This window comes from Perca flavescens, chromosome 22 (assembly GCF_004354835.1).
Source record: "Perca flavescens isolate YP-PL-M2 chromosome 22, PFLA_1.0, whole genome shotgun sequence".
NCBI lineage: Eukaryota > Metazoa > Chordata > Actinopteri > Perciformes > Percidae > Perca > Perca flavescens.
Genome location: NC_041352.1, coordinates 9,102,484 through 9,124,836, shown reverse-complemented (window position 1 = coordinate 9,124,836; position 22,353 = coordinate 9,102,484). Strand labels below are relative to the sequence as shown.

Below are 22,353 nucleotides of genomic sequence, written 5' to 3'. Positions count from 1 at the left end.
GGGTGGGCCAAATTCTCTGGGCGGGCAAAGCAGAGAAAGGGGAGGTAACCTTGCTTGTTATGACCTCATAAGGAGAATATTCCAGATCGGCCCATCTGAGCTTTCATTTTCTCAAAGTCAGAGCAGCATACCCAGGGCTCAGTTTACACCTATCATCATTTCTAGCCACTGGGGGACCATAGGCAGGCTGGGGGAATGCATTTTCATGCCATGGGACCTTTAATAGTTATGTTTAACCTGATCTGTGGCAGTAGCCAAATCTGAAGGTTTGTAGATTGTAAATTATGGTCCATTATCCGGATCATCTGGAGCATCATTTTTTGTATAAAACAAAGTTAAGATGTACTAAATGTGTCCTCAGTTTTATTACTACAAGCTCTTCAGACTGGTGTCCCCTCTGTAATCATTTAGTTTGTAATTAGTTTGAGTTTGGAAGAACTGGAAAGTTGGTATTAGCAGCGATGGCTCCACCTACTGTCTGACAATAGAATTTGATGACAACAGTCCTGGCTCAAACTGTTCGGCTGACAGCTGATCTGTGGAAAGCACATGAAAGAAATGTCTTGCTCCTCACAGTACCTAACCTGAGGCATTGCCGGATTAAAATGAGGTGCTGGAGATGTGCAAACATCAGGGCAGCGTGTTCAGTGTATTTGAAACATTACACACATTTATACGTTCACATTTTAAGATGTCTTTGTGGACATCATGTTACTTTTACCACTATTTAAAACTGGTTGCAACCTGTGCAGCTCTGCATAACAAGCTTTTGAAGAAATCTAAACAAGTTGTTCAAAATCTTTGAGGCCTAGGAAATGGTAGTCTTGCATTGCCAGACCTTCCTGCACAGCGCTGCGGAGGAGGGTCTGGCTAATCCACACAGCATTCCTGGATGGGAGAGGAACGTGCTCTGGTTTATTGGAGTTTCTTTAAACTAATCACAATTGTCTTGGACGGTGCTAAGCGTCGACGGAGCCACGGTGCCGCTGCAAAATAGCCTCGGGAAGGAACTTGTTTTGGTGGAACGTGTGTACGTTCAAAAGTTGTTTTAGTAGCAACAGAAAACTCAGATTGGACAGATAGTCTAGCTAGCTGTCTGGATTTACCCTGCAGAGATCTGAGTTGCAGTTAACCATAGTCCTCATAAAGCCACCGGAGTTTAAAATGCCAACACAAAGAAAGCGGACGGTAAGGGACATTCGGCCGAAATGGGGGACATCCGGAAGAATTTCCGGCGGCATCGGAGCAATCCTGGAAATTAAACGCCGTCGATATAGACTAACGCAATGGTAACAAACAGGAGACAGAAAAGATTACTTTTACAGACCAATATTATTTGAATAAATCAACACCTGAGCAGCCTAATGCTTTTTGCGTCCGCTTCACAGAATAAAATGCACAACATAATAAAAATAAAAATAAAAAATAAGCTGTGTAACATGATGCAAAACAAATAATACATTTGAAAACAAAATCCACACAATGTAGAATAGGGCGTGTAGACTGTTGTAGCTTCCCGTTCTCATGCACAAAACTGCTATTGGACATTTCATCTCAATATTCAGATAGCTATATGAACAAACATGACTGTATGTGACTTTTGTTGGGTTTCGCATTGAGAACACTTGAGAGCGATTTTAGTTGTCACCAACTGCTCTGTGATACTGCACATTTACAGTACAGTTTCAGCTCCTCATAACGGTTTCATGAGTCTCTGTTCAAAGTCAGATAGCTGGGTCATGTAGTCTGCAGGATACTTGGCCGGTAATGTCCAGTATATTGCACTGGAAGTCTTTATGTCCCCAGCAGATGGATTGTGCAGAAACAGTCCTTTAACTCTGGAGCTTCCAGAGGATGATCTGTCTGTCCTCCCCGCCTGTGATCACTGTGGAGCACAGCTCACTCATCCACAGGGCTGTGACAGCACCTGTGCAAACCACGTTTACAATGAACATATTATGCATTATACAAATCTATTTATTTTTGTAAGAACAGTAGATTCAAGTACATAAAAACAATACTTTTTGTACTTTATTATATTCGAATGAGCTTTATTTAAAGCTGCTATGTACATGTAGCATTAGCACCAAGAGAAACTGGAACAACGGTGCATTTAAAAAGCTGTAATGTTGTCGGTACTCAATATAAGCAAACAAAGCATTCACATAGATGGACGTTTAACCAGGTGGGCTGTAGAATGCGGGTAGACGAGCTGTACTGTACCTGAGTGTGCAGGGATCCGCTGGGTGACTGTGTTGCTGAGAAGGTCCCACAGCAGGAGGTCACCAGACTGTCCCCCACACAGCACTGAGTTCCCGTCCCAGCAGAAACACCTGGACCCACACACGTTAAATCCTTTTGACTTGCAGGTTATGTAGAGAATATTTTACCTTAATACCTATTTCAGTACAGTCCTTATCCCTCACATGCACAATGCAGGGCAAAGAAACTCATACTGAAAATGATTTTAAAAAAATATTTATAACATGAATTCTCAATTACATACGAGTCTCGGGCTTTGTAAGGAGCTTCAAATGCTGTGACCTCTCGCTTTGGGTGAAATGCTGCCTTTCCTGTTGTGCAGATGGTGTGATCTTACCTCTGCTCCTCCTCAGCTTTCACAGATGAGATCACCATTCCCGTCTGGACGTCAATAACCTTCATACAGGAGTCAGCACCAACACTGAGGACGTGTCGGCTATCTGCGGATGTAAAAAAACTCAGTCCTTACTTTAGCCATGGTTTCTAGGTGACTCACGTGTTTGCTGTCAGTTGTTGGCTTGATTTGGGAGGTATCCGAGCCCATCTTTGCCCTTTCAAAACAGGATCAATTTGTTTGCTTGCTCAGATCATTAAAATGCACTCTCAGAGCCACAGATCATTGTCATGGTGAGGTCATTTCTCAAGTTTAGATTTGGTGCTGGCCATTTCAATGCAATGTGTTGTAGTTAGCGTGTTGGTGCAAAACAATAAGGTGCTTAAAGAGCCAATTACTGTGCTCTGTACTGACTCTTGAAGGACTGCACCATCTGAAAGGCAGTCTCTAGGACTTAGGCTCTGATAAAGAAATCAAGAAGCCCCCTTACCTCTGGCACTTTTTGTGAGGGCAGATGGTGTGTGGTAAATTACACGTACAACCTACCGGTTTGACATTAGGTTGGACTCTATAAAAGGTTTTTCTGAACTTTAAACTGTGTGCCTCTAAACGCCGACCAGTACTAAAAGGGTCCTACTGGCTGCCGGTTTGACACATACCAGGACTAAAGGCCATGTGGTGGATGGTTCCAGTGTGGCAGTGGACCTGCTGCAAGGTTTCATAGCTGCTGGTGTCCCAGATGGTGACGGTCCCATCTTTACAGCCAGACACCAGCAGAGTCCCCGCTGGATTCAGACCAATGGTGTTCACCTGTTCACGAGTGTACGAGAGGTGAGGGAACACAGGTTTGTAGGTTTGGAGTGCTGCTGCTACTATTCAGTGTTTGACAAACACGTTTATCTTTTAAAAAAAGGTAATTTAGTGTTTAGGAGGATTAAACCCTTTGAAGTATATGTGTTAGAAACATGCACAGCATTACCATTATTCAACACTACATGCACACAGTCTTATCAGCTACACGGAATATGAGAAGATAAACATTTCCCACCCTAATAAATAAATATTTTCAGTTTTTTAATTTAAGACATTTTTTCAATTTAAACATGCATCCTGCCGGCCTCTACTCCGACACAACCACATTCCATTACCTCTGTATGAGTGCAGTCAATTAAACATAAACTGTACATGCTTTAAATAGAGAGTTAGCCTCCTCACTCACCCCAGCATCATGTTCCAACTCGGCCAGTAATTGAAACTGGGATCTCTTGTGACTGGATGAGCTGTCAGAAGCGCACTGCCACACCTGGGAAATAAACAACATCATCTGCAACTCTCACCTCCCAATAAGACACCAACACCCCCCGATAAAACAAAAACTAATACACGCACCACGTCTGTCAGCAACAATGATGTCATGTTGTGATATGAGGATTTTTCACAGACCCTTAACACCAAAATGCCTGACAAATTCCTGGCTTATTGGTAATAGAATAGCATCATCTCATTAAAGTATTAGATTTTACCTTGACGGTGGAATCCCAGGATGCTGTGTACAGCCGGTCATCAAACCAACACATTTCACTGACGGCATCGTCATGCCCCATCAGTGTGTCCTGCCGCCTGCCGTATGGGATGGAGTAGAAATAACTAAGAGAAAGAAGAGAAACTTGTGGGTCAGGGTGAAGTCGTTGAGATCATTTTGATAATCATATGTCTGCGTATATATACTATACATACACATTGTTGTCCCAGGAAGAACACACCACAGTTTTACCATTTGCCAGCATCAAACATGACGATAACGCCTGAAAAATAGCCAAGTGGTTTATTGTTTAGAGAGCATTGGAAATGATTAGCGAGATGGTGAAGTGGAAAGTAAATACAGTTGCATACCATGTTAGAGAAGGACATGCTTCTCTGGAAGTCCTTTAACTCTTTGGAAAACATTTTAAGTGTTGAGTCTGGAATAAAGATTGATACGGCTGAGTGACACAGAAATGAGCAAACACCACCACAGTGAAGGAACTAATCAATGCTTTAAGAACCAATCTGCAATTTGGTCACCCTTTCTACTTGTAAAATTGTACACCTTACTGCTTCTAATGGGAAAACTGATTCTTATGGCGATGACATCACTTTGCACCATTATAGTAATAGAGGAACCCCGGAGGGCCACTAGAGGCAGGAGTGGCCATGCTGAGCACAACACACAATAGCACTAAAATGAATGCATTATGAAACAGGCCTGACTATAAAGAGAACACACACACTGCTCTGTGATATACTTTTGCTACTTGACGATAATAATGACAGACATACCATTATACAAAATAACAACAAATATTGTAATTGGGTGAAATCTGGATTAGAATATCACAGGTAACACTATACCCGCAGTTCCTTAACAGAGTCGGTGCCTGTCTTTGGATCCTTTTTGCACTTCTAATTGATATTTGTCTCAGATGTGAGATGTAAATATATTTTCCAGACCTTGGGATGTGGAGAAAATAGCTGCCCCGTCTCGAGTCACAGCGATGCCCGTCACAGCCCTGCACATTCAACAGAGAGACTTGGTTACACAAAAACTAGTCTGGATCAACAGACGTACATTGCCAGAATAAGCCTGGCAAGGCAGACATCTGGCGAATCCTTTCACTACGGGAAACCACAAGAACTCAGAGCGAGCAAGCTTAACATTTCACGCTGAAAACAGCAAGTTTTGACAAAAAATTTAATTGTGAAATACGGCAGGCCTGCTTGGTTCTTTCAGTGAGTGATTAATACGTTCATAGCATTTATTACCTAACTGGGATATTTCTGGGATTGGTGGGGATTTGTTATGGACAAAATACACACGCCGATACACTGGTAAGAGCAAATTACGTTTAACCACGTATCCAGCTAATTTAAATAGCTCACGTCACTGTATTCTGTGAACAGTTAACTTAATTTAAATGTATATGCAGTTTTCTTTTGTGGGGTGCAAATGTCCCACCAAAACAAGTTCCTTCCAGAGACCATTTTGTAGAGCCACTGTCGCTGCATCCAGAACTTAGAGCCGCTCACGAGGGTTAAAGAATTAAGTGCTCTACAGATTTTTTTTTATTCTTCATTTTTCTAATTCTTCTTTTTTTTTTTTTTGTTAGTTAGTTAAGTTTTTGGGCATTTTTAGGCCTTTAATGACAGGACAGCTGAAGAAATGAAAGGGGAGAGAGAGGGGGAATGACATGCAGCAAAAGGGCCGCAGGTCGGAGTCGAAGCCGCTGCATCGAGGAGTAAACCTCTGTATATGGGAGCCTGCTCTACCAACTGAGCTATCCAGGCGCCCTTTTCTAAAGTTTTTACAGCAGCCACTTGTCCCTTAGAAGTGTCATCACAATGCATTTTAATAAGTTACTATTCTTTTCTGCAGCTGCCTGACGCCTTCTAGCTTTGCATGCACTTCCTCAAATTGGAACCAGAGCTTTCATTTCAGTTATATGTGGACCAGAAACACAATTATATTTGTACTTTGACATTACTGTAGCCGACTGGAAGCCTCCCGACTTACTCTTTATGGATCTTGTGGCTGGAGATTGGTTTCAGATTTCCCATGTTTGACCAGGCTAACTTCCTGCTCTCCTCGGTCAGGTCTTCAAAGGAAGAGTCCTCACTCTGAGAGGCTGCAAAAAGAACATACAACTGCAGTAGGGACATGTGGTGAACAAAAATGACAGATTGTGGAGGATGCTGCTTGTGCCAATGCACCATTATTCATTCATCCCTATAAATTAAATACATCAGCAGTTATGAGCATGTTATTACATTATTTATGACTATTTTTTTTATTAGTAAAGAAATTATCTAGGTCAGTTGAAACAAACACACTTTAATGCATGTCATGATTGGTCCGTTGGGGTCGGGTGCGATGCCACATGGGTGGCAGTGAAGGTCAGGGGCCTCGACGGACCAGACCCGGGCGGCAGACGCTGGCTCTGGGGACGTGGAACGTCACCTCTCTGTGTGGGGGGAAGGAGCCGGAACTGGTGCGGGAGGTGGAGCGCCACCGGTTAGATCTGGTGGGGCTTACCTCTCGCACAGTCTCGGTTCTGGAACCATACTCCTGGATAGGGGTTGGACTCTTTTCTTCTCCGGAGTTGCCCAGGGTGTGAGGCGCCGGGGCGGGTGTGGGGATACTCACAAGCCCCGGCTGAGCGCCGCTGTGTTGGAGTTTACCCCGGTGGACGAGAGGGTCGCCTCCCTCGCCTGCGGGTTGTGGGGGAAAACTCTGACTGTTGTTTGTGCATATGCACCAAACAGGAGTTCGGAGTATTCGGCCTTCTTGAGACCTTGACTGGAGTCCTGCATGGGGCTCCAGTGGGGGACTCCATTGTTCTGCTGGGGGACTTCAACGCACATGTGGGCAATGATGGAGACACCTGGAGGCGTGATTGGGAGGAACGGCCTCCTGATCTAAACCAGAGTGGTTGTTTGTTGTTGGACTTCTGTGCTAGTCATGGATTGTCTATAACGAACACCATGTTCGAACATAGGGATGCTCATAAGTGTACCTGGTACCAGAGCACCCTAGGCCAAGGTCAATGATCGATTTCATAATCGTTTCATCTGATCTGAGGCCGTATGTTTTGGACACTTTCGGGTGAAGAGAGGGGCAGAGCTGTCAACCGATCACCATCTGGTGGTGAGTTGGGTCAGGGGGTGGGGAAGACTCTGGACAGACCTGGTAAGCCCAAACGTGTAAAATTGGGAACGTCTGGAGGAGGCCCTGTCCGACAGACTTTCAACTCACACCTCCGGGCGGAGCTTTTCGCATCCCTGTGGAGGCTGGGGGCATTGAACCCGAGTGGACAATGTTCAAAGTTTCCATTGCTGAAGCTGCGGCGAGGAGCTGTGGTCTTAGGATCTTAGGTGCCTCAAGGGGCGGTAACCCACGAACACCGTGGTGGACACCAGTGGTCAGGAAGCCGTCCGACTGAAGAAGGAGTCCTTCCGGGATATGTTATCTCGGAGGACTCCGGAGGCAGTTGCAGGGTACCGAAGGGCCCGAAGGGCTGCAGCCTCTGCCGTGAAAGAGGCAAAGCAGCGGGTGTGGGAGAAGTTTGGAGAAGACATGGAGAAGGACTTTCGGTCGGCACCAAAGTGTTTCTGGAAAACTGTTCGCCACCTCAGGAGGGGAAGGGGAACCATCCAAGCTGTGTACAGTAAGGATGGGACACTGTTGACCTCCACTGAGGAGGTAATAGGGCGGTGGAGGGAGCACTTTGAGGAACTCCTGAATCCGACTAATACGCCTCTATGTTAGAGGCAGAGCTGGAGGATAACGGGGATTGTCGCCGATTTCCCAGGCGGAAGTCACTGATGTAGTCAAACAACTACACAGTGGCAAAGCCCCGGGATTGATGAGATCCGTCCCAGAAATGCTCAAGGCTCTGGGTGTGGAGGGGCTGTCCTGGTTGACACGCCTCTTCAACATTGCGTGGAAGTCTGGGACGGTGCCAAAGGAGTGGCAGACTGGGGTGGTGGTTCCTCTTTTTAAAAGGGGGACCAGAGGGTGTGTGCCAATTATAGGGGTATCACACTTCTCAGCCTCCCTGGTAAAGTCTACTCCAAGGTGCTGGAAAGGAGGGTTCGGCCGATAGTCGAACCTCGGGTTGAGGAGGAACAATGCGGATTCCGTCCTGGTCGTGGAACAACGGACCAGCTCTTCACTCTCGCAAGGATCCTGGAGGGAGCCTGGGAGTATGCCCAACCGGGTCTACATGTGTTTTGTGGATTTGGAGAAGGCGTATGACCGGGTCCCCGGGAGATACTGTGGGAGGTGCTGCGGGAGTATTGGGTGAGGGGTCTCTACTCAGGGCCATCCAATCTCTGTATGACCAAAGTGAGAGCTGTGTCCGGGTTCTCGGTAGTAAGTCGGACTCGTTTCAGGTGAGGGTTGGCCTCCGCCAGGGCTGCGCTTTGTCACCAATCCTGTTTGTAATATTTATGGACAGGATATCGAGGCGTAGTCGGGGTGGGAGGGGTTGCAGTTTGGTGGGCTGGGGATCTCATCGCTGCTCTTTGCAGATGATGTGGTCCTGATGGCATCATCGGCCTGCGACCTTCAGCACTCACTGGATCGGTTCGCAACCGAGTGTGAAGCGGTTGGGATGAGGATCAGCACCTCTAAATCGGAGGCCATGGTTCTCAGCAGGAAACCGATGGAATGCCTTCTCCAGGTAGGGAATGAGTCCTTACCCCAAGTGAAGGAGTTCAAGTACCTTGGGGTTTTGTTCGCGAGTGAGGGACAATGGAGCGGGAGATTGGTCGGAGAATCGGGCGCAGCGGGGGTGCGGTATTGCATTCAATCTATCGCACCGTTGTGACGAAAAGAGAGCTGAGCCAGAAGGCAAAGCTCTCGATCTACCGGTCAGTTTTCGTTCCTACCCTCACCTATGGTCATGAAGGCTGGGTCATGACCGAAAGAACGAGATCCAGGGTACAAGCGGCCGAAATGGGTTTCCTCAGGAGGGTGGCTGGCGTCTCCCTTAGAGATAGGGTGAGAAGCTCAGTCATCCGTGAGGAGCTCGGAGTAGAGCCGCTGCTCCTTTGCGTCGAAAGGAGCCAGTTGAGGTGGTTCGGGCATCTGGTAAGGATGCCCCCTGGGCGCCTCCCTAGGGAGGTGTTCCAGGCACGTCCAGCTGGGAGGAGGCCTCGGGGAAGACCCAGGACTAGGTGGAGGGATTATATCTCCAACCTGGCCTGGGAACGCCGGGATCCCCAGTCGGAGCTGGTTAATGTTGCTCGGGAAAGGGAAGTTTGGGGTCCCCTGCTGGAGCTGCTCCCCCCGCGACCCGACACCGGATAAGCGGACGAAGATGGAAGATGGAGATGATTGGTCACACTTTTGTCTATAAATTAAGCCCCTTACTGAAATATTTCACAGATTGCATGGTAATACACCCAGCTTCTGAAGAAGAGGATCATGCTACTGTAACAGGGATGAATCACTGAAATACTAATTGCCTTCCAAACTGCACAAAGCAACTGCTGCATGCACAGAACACTCAGACCACTGGTCTTCTCCACTTAGAGCTCTAAATTACCTTCGGCACCATTGGTCAGCATGACTGTAAACTTTATCAATACGATAACATGCCCTTAAATTTTGAAAGAGGCACCTCGTTCACAAATTGTTTTGATTTATTTATTTTTTTAACTGTGTGTGTTTCTGCAATTCTACCTGGAGACAGTTCACTGACTGGGGAGTTGCTGCTGGGACTTCGAGTTATGTTGTGAAACCTCGGAGTGATCCTCTGAGGGTGAGGGATGGTGAACAGCTGTTTGGGCGTCTGGCCAAACTCCAGGATCTGTGTCAGCATGGCGATTCTCTGGTCAGGGTCCTCGATGCTTCTCAGGGAAATGGAAAGTTAGTTCCACGATGTAACGTAAAATGCCTTAATCAATGTTTTGTGTGAGTGGTTTTCTTTGATACCTATCGCAGTCGATGCCTCCTTCATAGGTCAGTGGGTGAAACACTGAAAGACAACGGGATAAATATGAGTCTTTGTCCAGTTTTGGTGGGTTTGATGTTGAAAAAAAGCTGCTGGTTATTTTACCATTATGGGCTGCGACAGCTTCACTGCCTCGCTGTTTGAAGCCAAACACCAGGTCAATCCACTCATGAAGGTTCTCCGACACATACTGACTCTCCAGTGCTGTCTTGTGCTTTTGAAGAAAGTCCCTGGTATCTGGAGTCATGACAAACAGGACACAGTAAATGTAAATCAGCACAGACTGAAAGTAATAGTAATACTGTTAAAAACAGCACAGGGACTGTAGAGTTTGATACAGTGTTGTCAGGTGGATGTTGCCGTGGGGATGAGGGAGGATAGGAGGCCTGGGTCCAACAAAGTTTACATGCATACCATGGTCATGGATCGTTACCTGAGGCCCACGCTGGGAGAACAACATCCCCGACTAAGCTTCCGTTCTGCCTTCTGCCCAAACCAAGACTCAGTTTGTTTTCCAGGAAGCTACAGTCATCCCCATAAAACTCTGGAATCAACTGCATTAATCAGAAAGACACACAGACATGGCGTCAAACACATTCTTCTACAGAATCCTTATCAAAACTGCACAGTATGTGCATGCTTTTGCACATCAAAAAGCACTGCGCTGTACAAGCAGATAGTGCCTTCATCAATGACTGAATGTCAGACTAATTGGAGTATCTGGTCTCTGCATTGAGATTCTCAACCCCCCACCAACTTCCTTGTCTAACTTGTTTGCCACCAAGTCTGCAACTTATATCAACAACAGCAGCCACTTCAAGGCTAAATGCTAGGTTTAGCATGCCATTTCCACAGCTTTGCCAACAAATAACTTTTTTTTGTTTTTAAAGATGACCACTGCGCCGAGGACTGAGCCTCTGCATATGGGCCCGTACTCTACAAGGTGAGCAAGTTAAAAATAAGCACTGTATCTGCTTATACAGATGGCTGGTTAGTCTCTCATATTTTACCTCTTTGAAGTCAGTTGCCCCCTCCAAGCAGTTTTTCCATGTATCACCTATGCTGTAAGAAATAAATGCAGGTCAGTAAATACCAACATGCAAAATCATACTTTCTTTAAAGCTATGGTGTGTAGTTTCTGTCGCCCCCATGAGGAATTCTAAGTAATGGCAACAATGTTGTCAGCGCGTCCTTATGATACAAGCCTTCCATAATCGCGCACCACCCCCACCCCTCCTCCACGCAGTTGCTAGTAGCCCAGGAGGACACAGAGGATAAAAAAAAAAACAGAGACTCTTCAGAAGAGGTAATTATCTTCAGTCGAGCTTCTGCGCGGGAAAGTCATCGGACGCCATAATCTTCTGAACATAGCCATACAGAGAAATACAGAGAGAGTTGTGTGGAGCTGATAGTCTTAATTAGCTTTGTAGCAACTCATTTGGTAATGGCTTCAATGTAACAGACGTTCATTAATATCAAAATACTACATTGAATTACCAAGTCTTTAATGCAATAACATCTTGGAATTTACAGATTAAATATAAATATAACACTTTTTCCATGTATTGCAATTTGATTCCCTCCCCTATCCCCATAATATTCATAAATATATACATTCATGTGTAAAAAGCAATCATCTAATTGTACAGTATGAAAAAATATCTTAATCGTTTTTTTTCAGTGTTAAGTTATTCCAAATCTTCAGTCACTATTTCAACACCAATAAAAGAGCAAAAATCTGCACTGCATCACTGATTTGTGACTGATGATATTCTTCATTTCATGGCTTATGAAATTTGAAGTAGAAATAATGTACCTATTAAACATGCGATCTGCATGGTCGTAGCGGCCGTTTTGGAGACACAGCATGTGCTCTGGAGCTGCAGGGGAGAAGACCGTAAGCAATAACAAAATATTAGCTTTGGTTTTCAGTAGAAGCAAAGATTGTAGCCACATGTCAACAGACTAACACCCAGAATACAAATGCACCTCTTATTAGTAATCAGTCTCTAGATTGCTGTTGTATAACATGCTAACAGCTGTTGTGAAAGGTGCTCCACAGAGATTAAAAAAGAAACCAAGAAAGAGGCTATTTGATTTATCATTTTTATTTGTTGGTTTGATCTTTTGTTTGGGCCTACATGGTTTGACTGACTAAAACTGTTAGACTGACGTTGACAATGTGGCTGCAAGATTAATTAGAATACCTATATTGTTACATCTAAAACATGTTCTGATTGTAGTTTTTGAAGACAAGTTTTGGAGGTACACAGAAAAAAATTGAGTTTAATGTGTTGAAAGTGAACCATATTCTTACAGTGCAGACGAGCACGCAGACAAAAACAGACGCAGTGGTTGAGCAGAGGTCGACCGTGCATAAACACACGGAGTGTATGCTGTGTGCACTTTGCTTCTACACATGCTGTAGCTTTAATGAAGAAGCGTGTGACATACCGACTCTGACCAGGTAGAAGAGGACGTAGCCTGGTGATGAGTAGTGACTGCCATACAGGAAGCGAGGTTCAGGCATGCCTCTGTAGCGAGCCTGTGAACATGACAGCTCTGTGTTTACTGATACTCACAGTGCAGAAACAATATCTGGCAAACATCCCGTTTTTGCCCAACAGCAAGTTAAATAAAATCCATAGACATAGTTAGTGGGTTATATATCTAAAAAGAAAAACGCAGCAGAGTCTTACCAGCAGTCGGTCTAGCCGCTCTTTGTTTAGGGCTCCCACAGGTTTGCTCAGGTCCCTGAATGTGGCAGCGTTTGTCATATCTGGGAAATGGAGGGTGAAGTCCTAACAATTAGCTACTGATAATTAATATGGCCGATTATAGCCCAATCTCAGTATCATTACCGTTATGAGACGACTGGATATTAAGTACAGTAAATGACCCTGATCACCTGGGCCTCTGCAGCTAACATGTTATGTAAATTAATCTGTGTGTTGTTTTTTCGGTTGACCCACCCAACTGCGCGCTGGTGTAGTCAGCGATGACCCAGGGGAAGACGGGATACTGGGAGAGGTCGTTGCAGCTGCGGTCAGCCAGGTTGTTGAGGTGAAGGAGATACTGGTAGTTGCTCAGATGGCCGCGCTGCCACTGCAGCATGTAACTCTCTGCTGTGTGCTCCATCATGTGGTTCTCTGTGCAAGGAGGAAGAAAACAGCAGGGTTAAGTCAGTCATGTGTTACGGGGGTTTCACCAGTAAGGATTGGCGGCAATATTTTGGATCAATGCAGACAGCTCATACTCCTGTAGGCCATCAAGGGAGAGTATTTAGCCTGCTTACAACATTGGATGTATATCTGCATCATGTCGGAGAGTTTCTAGAGTTTCATTTCATCCGTCTCAAACGCAGGAAAAGCAGCACACAGAGACAAACTTACATCCATAAGACTTACTCTTCAATACTCTTGTACACAAGATTGTTTAGGAACTCAAGACACCCTGTAACAGATTCACTACTGGCTTTGAGCTTTCTCACCCAAGAAACTGGCGATGTAGTAGTAGATTTCATCTCTGTCGGCCGTCTTGTAAAATTTCAGGTAGATGTCTGAGCAGAAATCATTCTCGGTACAGAACACCTCAAGACCCTGGGTGAGGAGAGACATGCACACAAACATGGGGATTTGAAACGATTAGAGCCATATTGACCACATTGTTATTTATTTGCTTACTCCGGCTAGCTGTGCTCACCAGTGGTCTTAGTCCATGCCGTCTTTTGTAGATTCTCTTGACTCTCTGGAGTTTGATTTGGATCACCTGTTGCTGAAATGACAAGTCGTATAAACATGACATCATTACCTCAGCTCAATAACGGAACCCAGCTTGGCCCCTCAGATGTCGCGGCTCACCGGATATCCATTGAGAGGCTGGAAGTAGAGGCTTTCATCCGTTATGCAGACGTGGCCTGGATTGCACACCAGAGGCATGACCATCTCCACCGCACACTCCATGTGAGGCATCTCAGCGACACTCTGAAAGCTTTACATCAGATTCCCAACATTGTCTTATCCAGCTGCATACTCAGAAGTTATTAATACTGAAATACTCAACGCTTTAATCAGCACTTTTCATTAAATATTGCAATCTAACAAACAGTTAAATGTGAATCAAAGTGCTGAAGTCAACATACCAGTTTTTGTCAAAAGATGACCTCGCCAGTCGTGATTGTAAATTTGCTGCAATCTAGAATTACACAAGAACGGTATGTTTGACCACTGATGATCATGTGATGGTTACTAACACTTAACAATTACAACAATAACCATGCACTGACGGACGTACGATTATGTGGAATAAAGTACAAGAAGCAAAACGGATCATTCATGCTGATGATTTTTTTTCATTTCATCATCTTTCAGGCTTTAGAGGCCCACTGTGTGCTCCAACTTGAAGCATTGATTAACTCACCATTGCAGTCTGGTCTCCAAGCTTTTCCAGACAGGATGCCCTGTGGAGCTGCAAAATTCACCACAGTCTAAATAAGCAGAGCGACACCAACACATACCGCAGCAGTAAATGAAATGCAGCGAAATGTCATGTTTTCCTGAGTCAAGAACAATCTAACCGCTCTGTTTATTAAAGCAAACACACAACACCAATTCCCATGACTCCAGTGGCCGTAAACATACCTCCCAATCCTGGAGCCACTATTGTTTGGGAGTAGCTACGCACCTGGAGTAATGTTTGAACGACATCTTCGGTTTTTCTCCAACCTTCCAACTGAAAAGTCAGTTTCTTTTCCCCCTGCCAAAGTGAGGAGAGACGTTTCAGGGTTTCATTTGAATACATGAGCAAATCTTGGAGCACAACTTCTTCTGCACTCATCTTTTGGTTAAATGCTTCTGTGGGTCTTCATCCATTTTTTTACGAGATCTTAATATTGTGCTGTTTTAGTGTGGGAATTTGCGTCTCCAATGGCTCAAATTCACATTTTATCTGAGGCTGTGATAACTCAAGTGTGACTGATTGTATTTCACGCTATTTTAACTCAACAGGACCTTTAAGCGTGATTTATGGTTCTAATGTAAAATCTCCGCCAGGGCTACGTACCTAAGACGTAAGACCCTAACGCCGTAGCCTGACGTGCACCCCTGGAAAATGTTTAACTACACGTCGCAGCGACGCAGCGACGCACGTCGCTCGACCGTGATTTGGTAGCGTTGCATTTTCTGCATTTCCTGGTTCTCCTTCTACATAAACAACATGAAATCAAGGAGAGGGTTTACTTTTCCTGCTACAGATTTCCGACCGTGGTCAGAAAGCACGGGGGAGAAACTTTGTTTCTCTCACTATGACTCTAGAGTCGCTACTCGCTCTGAAGCTAATCACTGTCACTCTCTCACTCGCTCTACCACACACTCCTCACGCACACACACACACATGCCGGCCCTGCTGAGCTCGACGCATGCACCACTTACGTAGGCTACAGCGAAAGCGCTGCGTGGAGCCTCTGCAGAAGCATAAATCAAGCTTTACCCTCCTCATGTTATCAAGCAGAGGAAATTAAAGACAGACTATTACATGAGTAAATGACAGATTTGCATGAATGGATTTTAATTCTACAAACAAACAAACAAACATAAAGAGCACAGTCAAGTCTATGCCAACAGCTCCAGGCATATAACCATCAGAGGAGAACCCCTGCTGAGTTTCAGTTGACTCACCCTTTCATTTCTGTAAGGTGCTATGACATTGCTCTCCTTGATGTAAATAACCTGGAATTAAAGTGAGAATGAAATTTGTGTTTTTTAATAGCTGTCATGAAAAAATATACATGAACAATTAAAGATAATAAATCTGGATAAATCAAAAGACAAATGAAGCAACACACGGTTACCATTTGTTACAGTGTAAGAAGCCACGACGACTGATGCACCTTTGAAAATCAATATTTCACATAAATGGCATCTATATTTGAAAGTGGACTCACCTGTACACATAAAATAGAGATGACAGATGGCCTGAGGAAAAAACAAACAAGTTAAAACACCAAAACAAATCACTGTAGTTCATTTCTTTAAATTACATGACTTACTTTTTTTTTTTTTTTTTTTTTTAAAAAGGGAAACCAAAACTAAATCCAAAATTTAAACATTGAAATCAAATGACAATTGAATTTTGGGATTTTGCTTAGCAACGTTGAATAACAAACATCAAATGCGTTCCAAACTACACTATCTGGGTATGTCTTCCACGATACAGTCCCAGAGGGTAAAGATCACATCAGATACAGTATGCTCAATTCTTTGTGGATGTTGGATTCAAAACTGGTTTCCAAGCACAGTAAACATTTACATGGCATTTTGAAGTTATCAAACCAGTTTGACAAAGTGAATAAACAAGAGAAGAGTTGAAACCACGCTCACTCATTGAAAGGGTTGTTCTCGCTCTCCACAAACTCAATCTTCTTACAGTCTCGAAGAGGAATCTGCAGAAACAGCAACAGATAATGATGTACCATCTCATTTACAACAACCATGGTTACTGCATCTAGTGTAAAACACACACACACAATGCAAAACATGGATTTTATATATATATACAGTTTGAAATTCAGTACGCTTTACTTTTTTCAAACTGCATATATACTGTCAGTTTTCTTCAGCTTTCCATATAAGATTACTGTCATAATTCCTATGTGAAGGTTTTCGTATTAATATTTCCAATTTATAGCAACTTCATTTCTTTTTTTTATACCTCATTTCCTGTTTGGTTAAAAAAAAAATGTATCTGGTAGTAAGAGTTAAAAGACATTATACATAAAATAGTATTAAAACAAACCTTTAAAATTGGCTCTGAAAGATCCTCTGGATCAAATATGGCAGATCTGGAACAGACCTTAAATGAGCCTCTGACTTTTCTGGAAGGAAAAATAGCTACTGTTAGCCTGTTAGCACTGTTACCCACTAGCCCCCACCAAAAGACACTGATTATCACTGTAAACTTCACATCACAGGTCATCTTTACACATAAATCTGTCCCTTATCCTTACTGGACACACATTCCGCCCGCTTTCATAGGACAATTAAACTAAATTGTCGGAATAATGTTGTTCTGAGAGGCTTGTGACTTTTTTTTTTTTTTTTTTTTTTTTTTTAAGTTTGCTCAAGTCTTTATAACAGGATAAGATGGTGTTTGAACAGCTGCTCCTTACAAGCTAACAACTGCCACAAGCTGGAAAGGATTTGAATAAATAGCAGTAGAAGCATATCTAGGGGTTTACAACTCATTCTGGTTTTTACACACAACGGGGGGGTTGGCATCACAACATGGTGATCAAGATTACCACATATTAGGACAGGAAGGTTGAAACACAAAAGAATCTGGTGAACCTATGCTGAAGATACACAGAGAAACCACATTCATGTAGTCACACATTAGGCCGGATCAATGACATTTACAGGGTATTCACGGATGTCCCTCACCTTTCGCTTTCTGCGTTTTGCTGTTCTTAAACTCCGTCCGCTACAGAACAACAGCCAGAACCTCCGAGCTAGCAAGCTACACACTGACAATGGCAGGTTTTGAAGAAAATTTGGATGGTGCAACAAGGCAGGCCTGCTTGGTTATTTCGGGGAATGATTGTAAAGATTTACAAAGAATATGTTTACGGCATTTACTCCCTAACTGGGACGTTTTGAGACCGATTGGTGGGGATTTGTTATGGACAAAGTACACACGGCGATACACTGGTTAGAGCAAATGAGGTTTAACCATGTATCCAGCTAATTTAAATAGCTCACGTTACTGTATTGCGTGAATAAACTTCAGTTTATATTGTATGTGGCGTTTTCTTTTGCTGGGTGCAAATGTTCCACCAAAACAAGTTCTATCCCGAGTCTATTTTGCAGAGCCACTGTTGTGGTGTCCAGTGCTTAGCGTCGCCTAAGACGATTGTGATTGGTTTAAAGAAATGCAAACAACCCGAGTGTTTTTTTCTCCTATCCCAGAATGTATGTGTGGAGGAGCCAGACCTTACTCCACAGCACTGTGGAGATAGGTCTGGCAATGCGAGACTAGTCACATATGGTCATACTCTATGCCACATATAGTGAAGTGAATGGTGTTACTAGTTGTAGATAAAGCATTGTCGTTAATCTAAATTACCTGTCCTTTTTTGAACTGGTGGTCACGTGGTAAGCAGTGTGCTGTTCAAAATAATATTCCTCCAAATCCAGCAACAGGAGAGAAAATCTATGTGGAAAACAACAATAGAAGAGAGTGAGATAACATAAACTTACTGTAAAATGGGAGCTGCAGTGTGGTGAACATTGTGTAAAGGACAGGGTCAACCCACAACTAATCTAAACAATGCCGGATTAGAACCTTCTGTCAGTCCTGAATTGATTGGCAGGTCTTCTGATACAGGGGCAAACACTACACACGGTTCCACGTTCTTTATTGGTCATGTGCACAACAACAACAACACAAGTAGTTATTGGCAATGAACATCTTAGACCTCAGGCACCTCCAACAATGCTCACTAAATAACTAAGAAAAACACAACCAGTGAAATCTGAATCTAAGACAAAAAAAATAGTGCAAGTTAAGATATAGGGCTAAATATAAATAAAATATCAATGAAGTAATATAGCCTAGTTATACAATACATTTAAAAAAAAGTGTATATTAAATTGCAAATGAATGTGACAAAGGAATGTAGTTATGTATGTATGCATAATGAGAAATATATATACACAGTAGCTCACAAAAGTGAGTACACCCCTCACATTTCATTATATCTTTTAACACTGAAGAAATTACACTTTGCTACAATGTAAGTTCCCTTGGCCTTTGGAATTAAAATAGCCCCACATCATCACATGCCCTTCACCATAACTAGAAATTGGCATGTTTTTATGTCAGTTAGCCAAATAGCTGGTTTGATTTGCATTGAGAGATGATTTTATGGAAAGTACCCCATGCCAATCTCTAGGTATGGTGAAGGGCATGTGATGATGAGGGGCTATTTTAATTCCAAAGGCCAAGGGAACTTTATCAGGATGCATAGTATCCTGGATACATGAAATAACTGGCCTTTAAAAATTAACATCTGCCTGCCTCTATGGGAATTTAACATAGGGTTGTACTCACTTTTGTTGCCAGTGGTTTAGACATTAATGGCTGTGTGTTGAGTTATTTTGAGGGGACAGCACATTTACACTGTTATACAAGCTGTACACTTAATACTTTACATTGTAGCCAAGTGTAATTTCTTCAGTGTTGTCTCATTAAAAGATATAATTAAATATTTACTAAAATGTGATGGGCGTACTCACTTTTGTGAGATACTTTATATATTTATATTAGGGCTGTCCACGATTGAAATTCATAGTCGGTTATCACTCATACGATTTTGTCGACTATGATACTTTTTCTCCACTGAAATATTTCTGCTTCAAACCACATTACTGCACATAACAGTAATGTGGTTTTCAGTGTGTGACATGCTCACTTCCTTCCTTTACATAGCTGTATACACATCTGGAACCAGCTTGGACTTTCTCAAGAATGGCATTAATAGCACATTGTAAACTATTGTATATTTAGAGAATAACTTAATACATTGTGGCGGAGCAGTACAGTTGATGGAAAGCTTTTAAACTCTCTTTTTGAAGTTTGTCTTATACTCACATGGAGAACAATCTTTAAACCAGGGCTTTTAAAATTGATAGTGAAACCCTTTGTATAGATATGACAAATACACGTTTTAGTATGTCCTCCATTCTAGCTCATATTTTACAGCAGAACCTGTATTCACATGATGAACCATTTTTCTGCTTAGAAAAGGTCTATTGTGTGCATTATTTCATAAATTAGTGACGCATGGATCTGAAACGCCGGAGCAGAAATCGGTGCCTTATGAATACTGACCATATTTACCAGATTGGGTATTGGCCATGATGTTACCACCACAATATATCTGCTTCTCCCTCATAGCAACATGCAGAATCTACAAACATGCTATTATTCTTCATTTTAAAAGTTGAACTGCTGGATCCAAGATGCCTCCTACGTCACTGAAAAGTCCACTCTCAATATACAGTATGTGCACTGGAGGCTTAAAGCTTCCACATCACACTTGTGTAAGCTGCATATTGGACCATTTAGCTTCCAAACTAGTTGGGATGTCACAAAATCGTGCTTGTTAGTAGTACATACACGTCTTAAACTCAGATTGAAGGTGAACCCACGAGAAACTTTCCCCTTCAGCAGATGAGTGTCAAAACAAGAACATAAATCATTCTGCACAGTGAAGTAACCATAAGTAAAACACATTTCTGAAAAGCCTTAGGGAGCTTCTATTAGAGGTTTTTCTTCCGGCGCTGTGTTTTCCAAAATATCTACAAACGAGCATTTTTTTTTTTTTTTTTTTTTAAATGCAAGTTCTTTGAGAGATTCATTTTTGCAATGTCATCATTATCCGTTCATTTCATTCAGGGGACTCGGTTTCTTTCATCAGAGTTGAGGGACCAAAATCAGTATTAATAGAGAAAAAGTGAGACTGAATCCTGAATCATCATAGAGGAGACAGTGGTTGATCAGTGGTGATTTCTATGTGGTGACTGTCACTGAAGCAAAAGCTAATCTGATCTATTTTGATATGCACCTCTATATACTAATACTAAAAAAACAATGTAACCACTTGTCTGCAAACGGCACTTCACTTCAGCTGAAATAGTTTGTCCTCACCTCTTCTTCCTGGCCAAGTAAAGCTCTGTGTCATCTGGAAACCCAATGCCTCACTTCAGATCAGGGCCATGCTGAACATCATTTAAACGCTTTTAAGGGATGGCTCTTGTGGTAAATTTGGAACATCGGACTGATTCAGTAGGATACTACTTTATCCATGTGTTCACAATGGCCACTATATGGTCCGCAGTGCACTTTTGGGTGATATATAGCCATGTGGTTAAACATCAGGGGTACGTGAATATTGTTGCTCTCGTCAGGTCACAAATAGCCTTGTGAGGATCTTCTTTACACAAAAAAAAAAAAAAAAAAAAAAAAAAAAAAGAAACTACACTTATTTTCAACATTCATACATTTTATTCCTACGGTTTAAGACAGTTCAAACACATGAACACATCTACTCCAAACCCCAAAACTAGAATGCTAAAACTCAAATGTGTGAGGTCAAAAAGTATAAAGTGTGAACTGCTCCGTAGACAATGCATTTGGAAAGATGTTATAGATGACACAGAGCACCCAGGGGAAAGTTCGGGTATAGAAAAAAAAGAAGAAGAAAACAAACATTCTGTGGCTCCACAGTCACTCACATTCATCCTCTATGGACCAGCTCCAGACTTTATACTTGATGACATCACAAGTTTGAGACTCCTCTGGTTTTTTGGCTTTGAGAGAGTAGCTCATTGCACGCATATTGCTTGAACTTTCCTAGTCCATGGAAATGTCATAGTTGAATTCTTAATTTAGGTGGTGTTCCCCTTTAAGATTATATAATTTAACTATCTATTAAATAGAGAAGACATTGGACATTTCATGACGTCTTTTTTACGTTATTAATACTAAATTCCTGCTCCTCGCCGAGACCACTCAATGTGCCTTCAATAACAAGAGCGCATCCCACAGCTGACAGAGAAGCTCTCATTAGCTGAGTGGCCCAGCCTGACGTTATAATGGCATTCATCCAGTCGAGAAAAACACACCGCTGCTACTGCGGAGCTCGGACTAAACCCACAGAATGGCCTTCCCTATCTGAAATAATGTCACGGTAACAACAGGAGAAGCAGCACAAACCTTTCTTTAGTTAGCTCTTGCGTCTTTAAAAAGGCCATGACTGCACACCATCCTCTCAAGAACTGAACACCGAGCAGCCGCCAGCCACAGTCTGTCTGTAAACACGGAAACTTACTGCCTGGACCCCACGTGACTGACCCTGAGACAAATGATCCCTTAACAAAAGGAAAAGAAGAGGTTTCACTCCGACTCTTTTTCGGGATACCAAAACTACGTAACAAAATTTTGCCCAGGTACCTGTAGTTTATTTTTCTCTTCGATTGCCTGTTTCTTCTATAAAATGTCAGAAAAGAGTGGAAAATATTTATAACACTTTCCCAGAGTCCAGGTTTTTACAATAACTTGTTTTTGTCCAGCCAACACTTCAAATCCCAAATAAACTATGCATACCATTATAACGGATTTACTTTAGTTATTTTTTTCAATTTTATTTAAACTTTATTAAAACCGTTTTAAACAGTTTGTTACTTTTTTCCTCTTTTAAAATGTGTT

The 22,353-nt window shown here is 42.8% G+C and overlaps 1 protein-coding gene across 2 annotated transcripts; it reads right to left on the bottom strand.

Moving 5' to 3' along the window:
• Window positions 1-1,313: 1,313 nt before the first annotated feature.
• Window positions 1,314-22,008, bottom strand: nsmaf (neutral sphingomyelinase (N-SMase) activation associated factor). Of its 2 annotated transcripts, none has more exons than XM_028569736.1 (31): window positions 21,862-22,008; window positions 18,208-18,294; window positions 16,882-16,960; window positions 16,467-16,528; window positions 16,031-16,061; window positions 15,765-15,815; window positions 14,773-14,844; window positions 14,509-14,556; window positions 14,231-14,283; window positions 13,950-14,079; window positions 13,792-13,857; window positions 13,580-13,688; window positions 13,062-13,238; window positions 12,789-12,868; window positions 12,544-12,634; window positions 11,906-11,969; window positions 11,100-11,151; window positions 10,523-10,643; window positions 10,195-10,326; window positions 10,071-10,113; window positions 9,819-9,985; window positions 6,147-6,258; window positions 5,087-5,145; window positions 4,490-4,557; window positions 4,334-4,401; window positions 4,120-4,243; window positions 3,816-3,899; window positions 3,256-3,406; window positions 2,600-2,702; window positions 2,224-2,333; window positions 1,314-1,927 (listed from the first exon to the last, which is right to left on the bottom strand). In XM_028569736.1, exons 1-31 carry the CDS (start codon window positions 21,897-21,899, stop codon window positions 1,833-1,835), a joined length of 2,727 nt encoding a protein of 908 aa, XP_028425537.1. In that variant the 5' UTR covers window positions 21,900-22,008; the 3' UTR covers window positions 1,314-1,832. The 2 variants fall into 2 exon arrangements, with proteins under 2 accessions (XP_028425537.1, XP_028425536.1); XM_028569735.1 differs by having other exon boundaries at window positions 13,792-13,863; window positions 21,862-22,007.
• Window positions 22,009-22,353: the final 345 nt, after the last annotated feature.

What these genes read in the sequence shown, in the direction of transcription:
- nsmaf (XM_028569735.1), bottom strand. Translation starts at nt 21,899, where the DNA reads ATGGCCTTTTTAAAGACGCAAGAGCTAACTAAAGAAAG. An exon ending in AGCCTCTCAATGGATATCCG is followed by an intron (nt 13,864 to 13,949) that starts GTGAGCCGCGAC and finishes TTGTCATTTCAG; the next exon opens with CAACAGGTGATCCAAATCAA. An exon ending in CCACATGGCCTTTAGTCCTG is followed by an intron (nt 2,703 to 3,255) that starts GTATGTGTCAAA and finishes TTACATCCGCAG; the next exon opens with ATAGCCGACACGTCCTCAGT.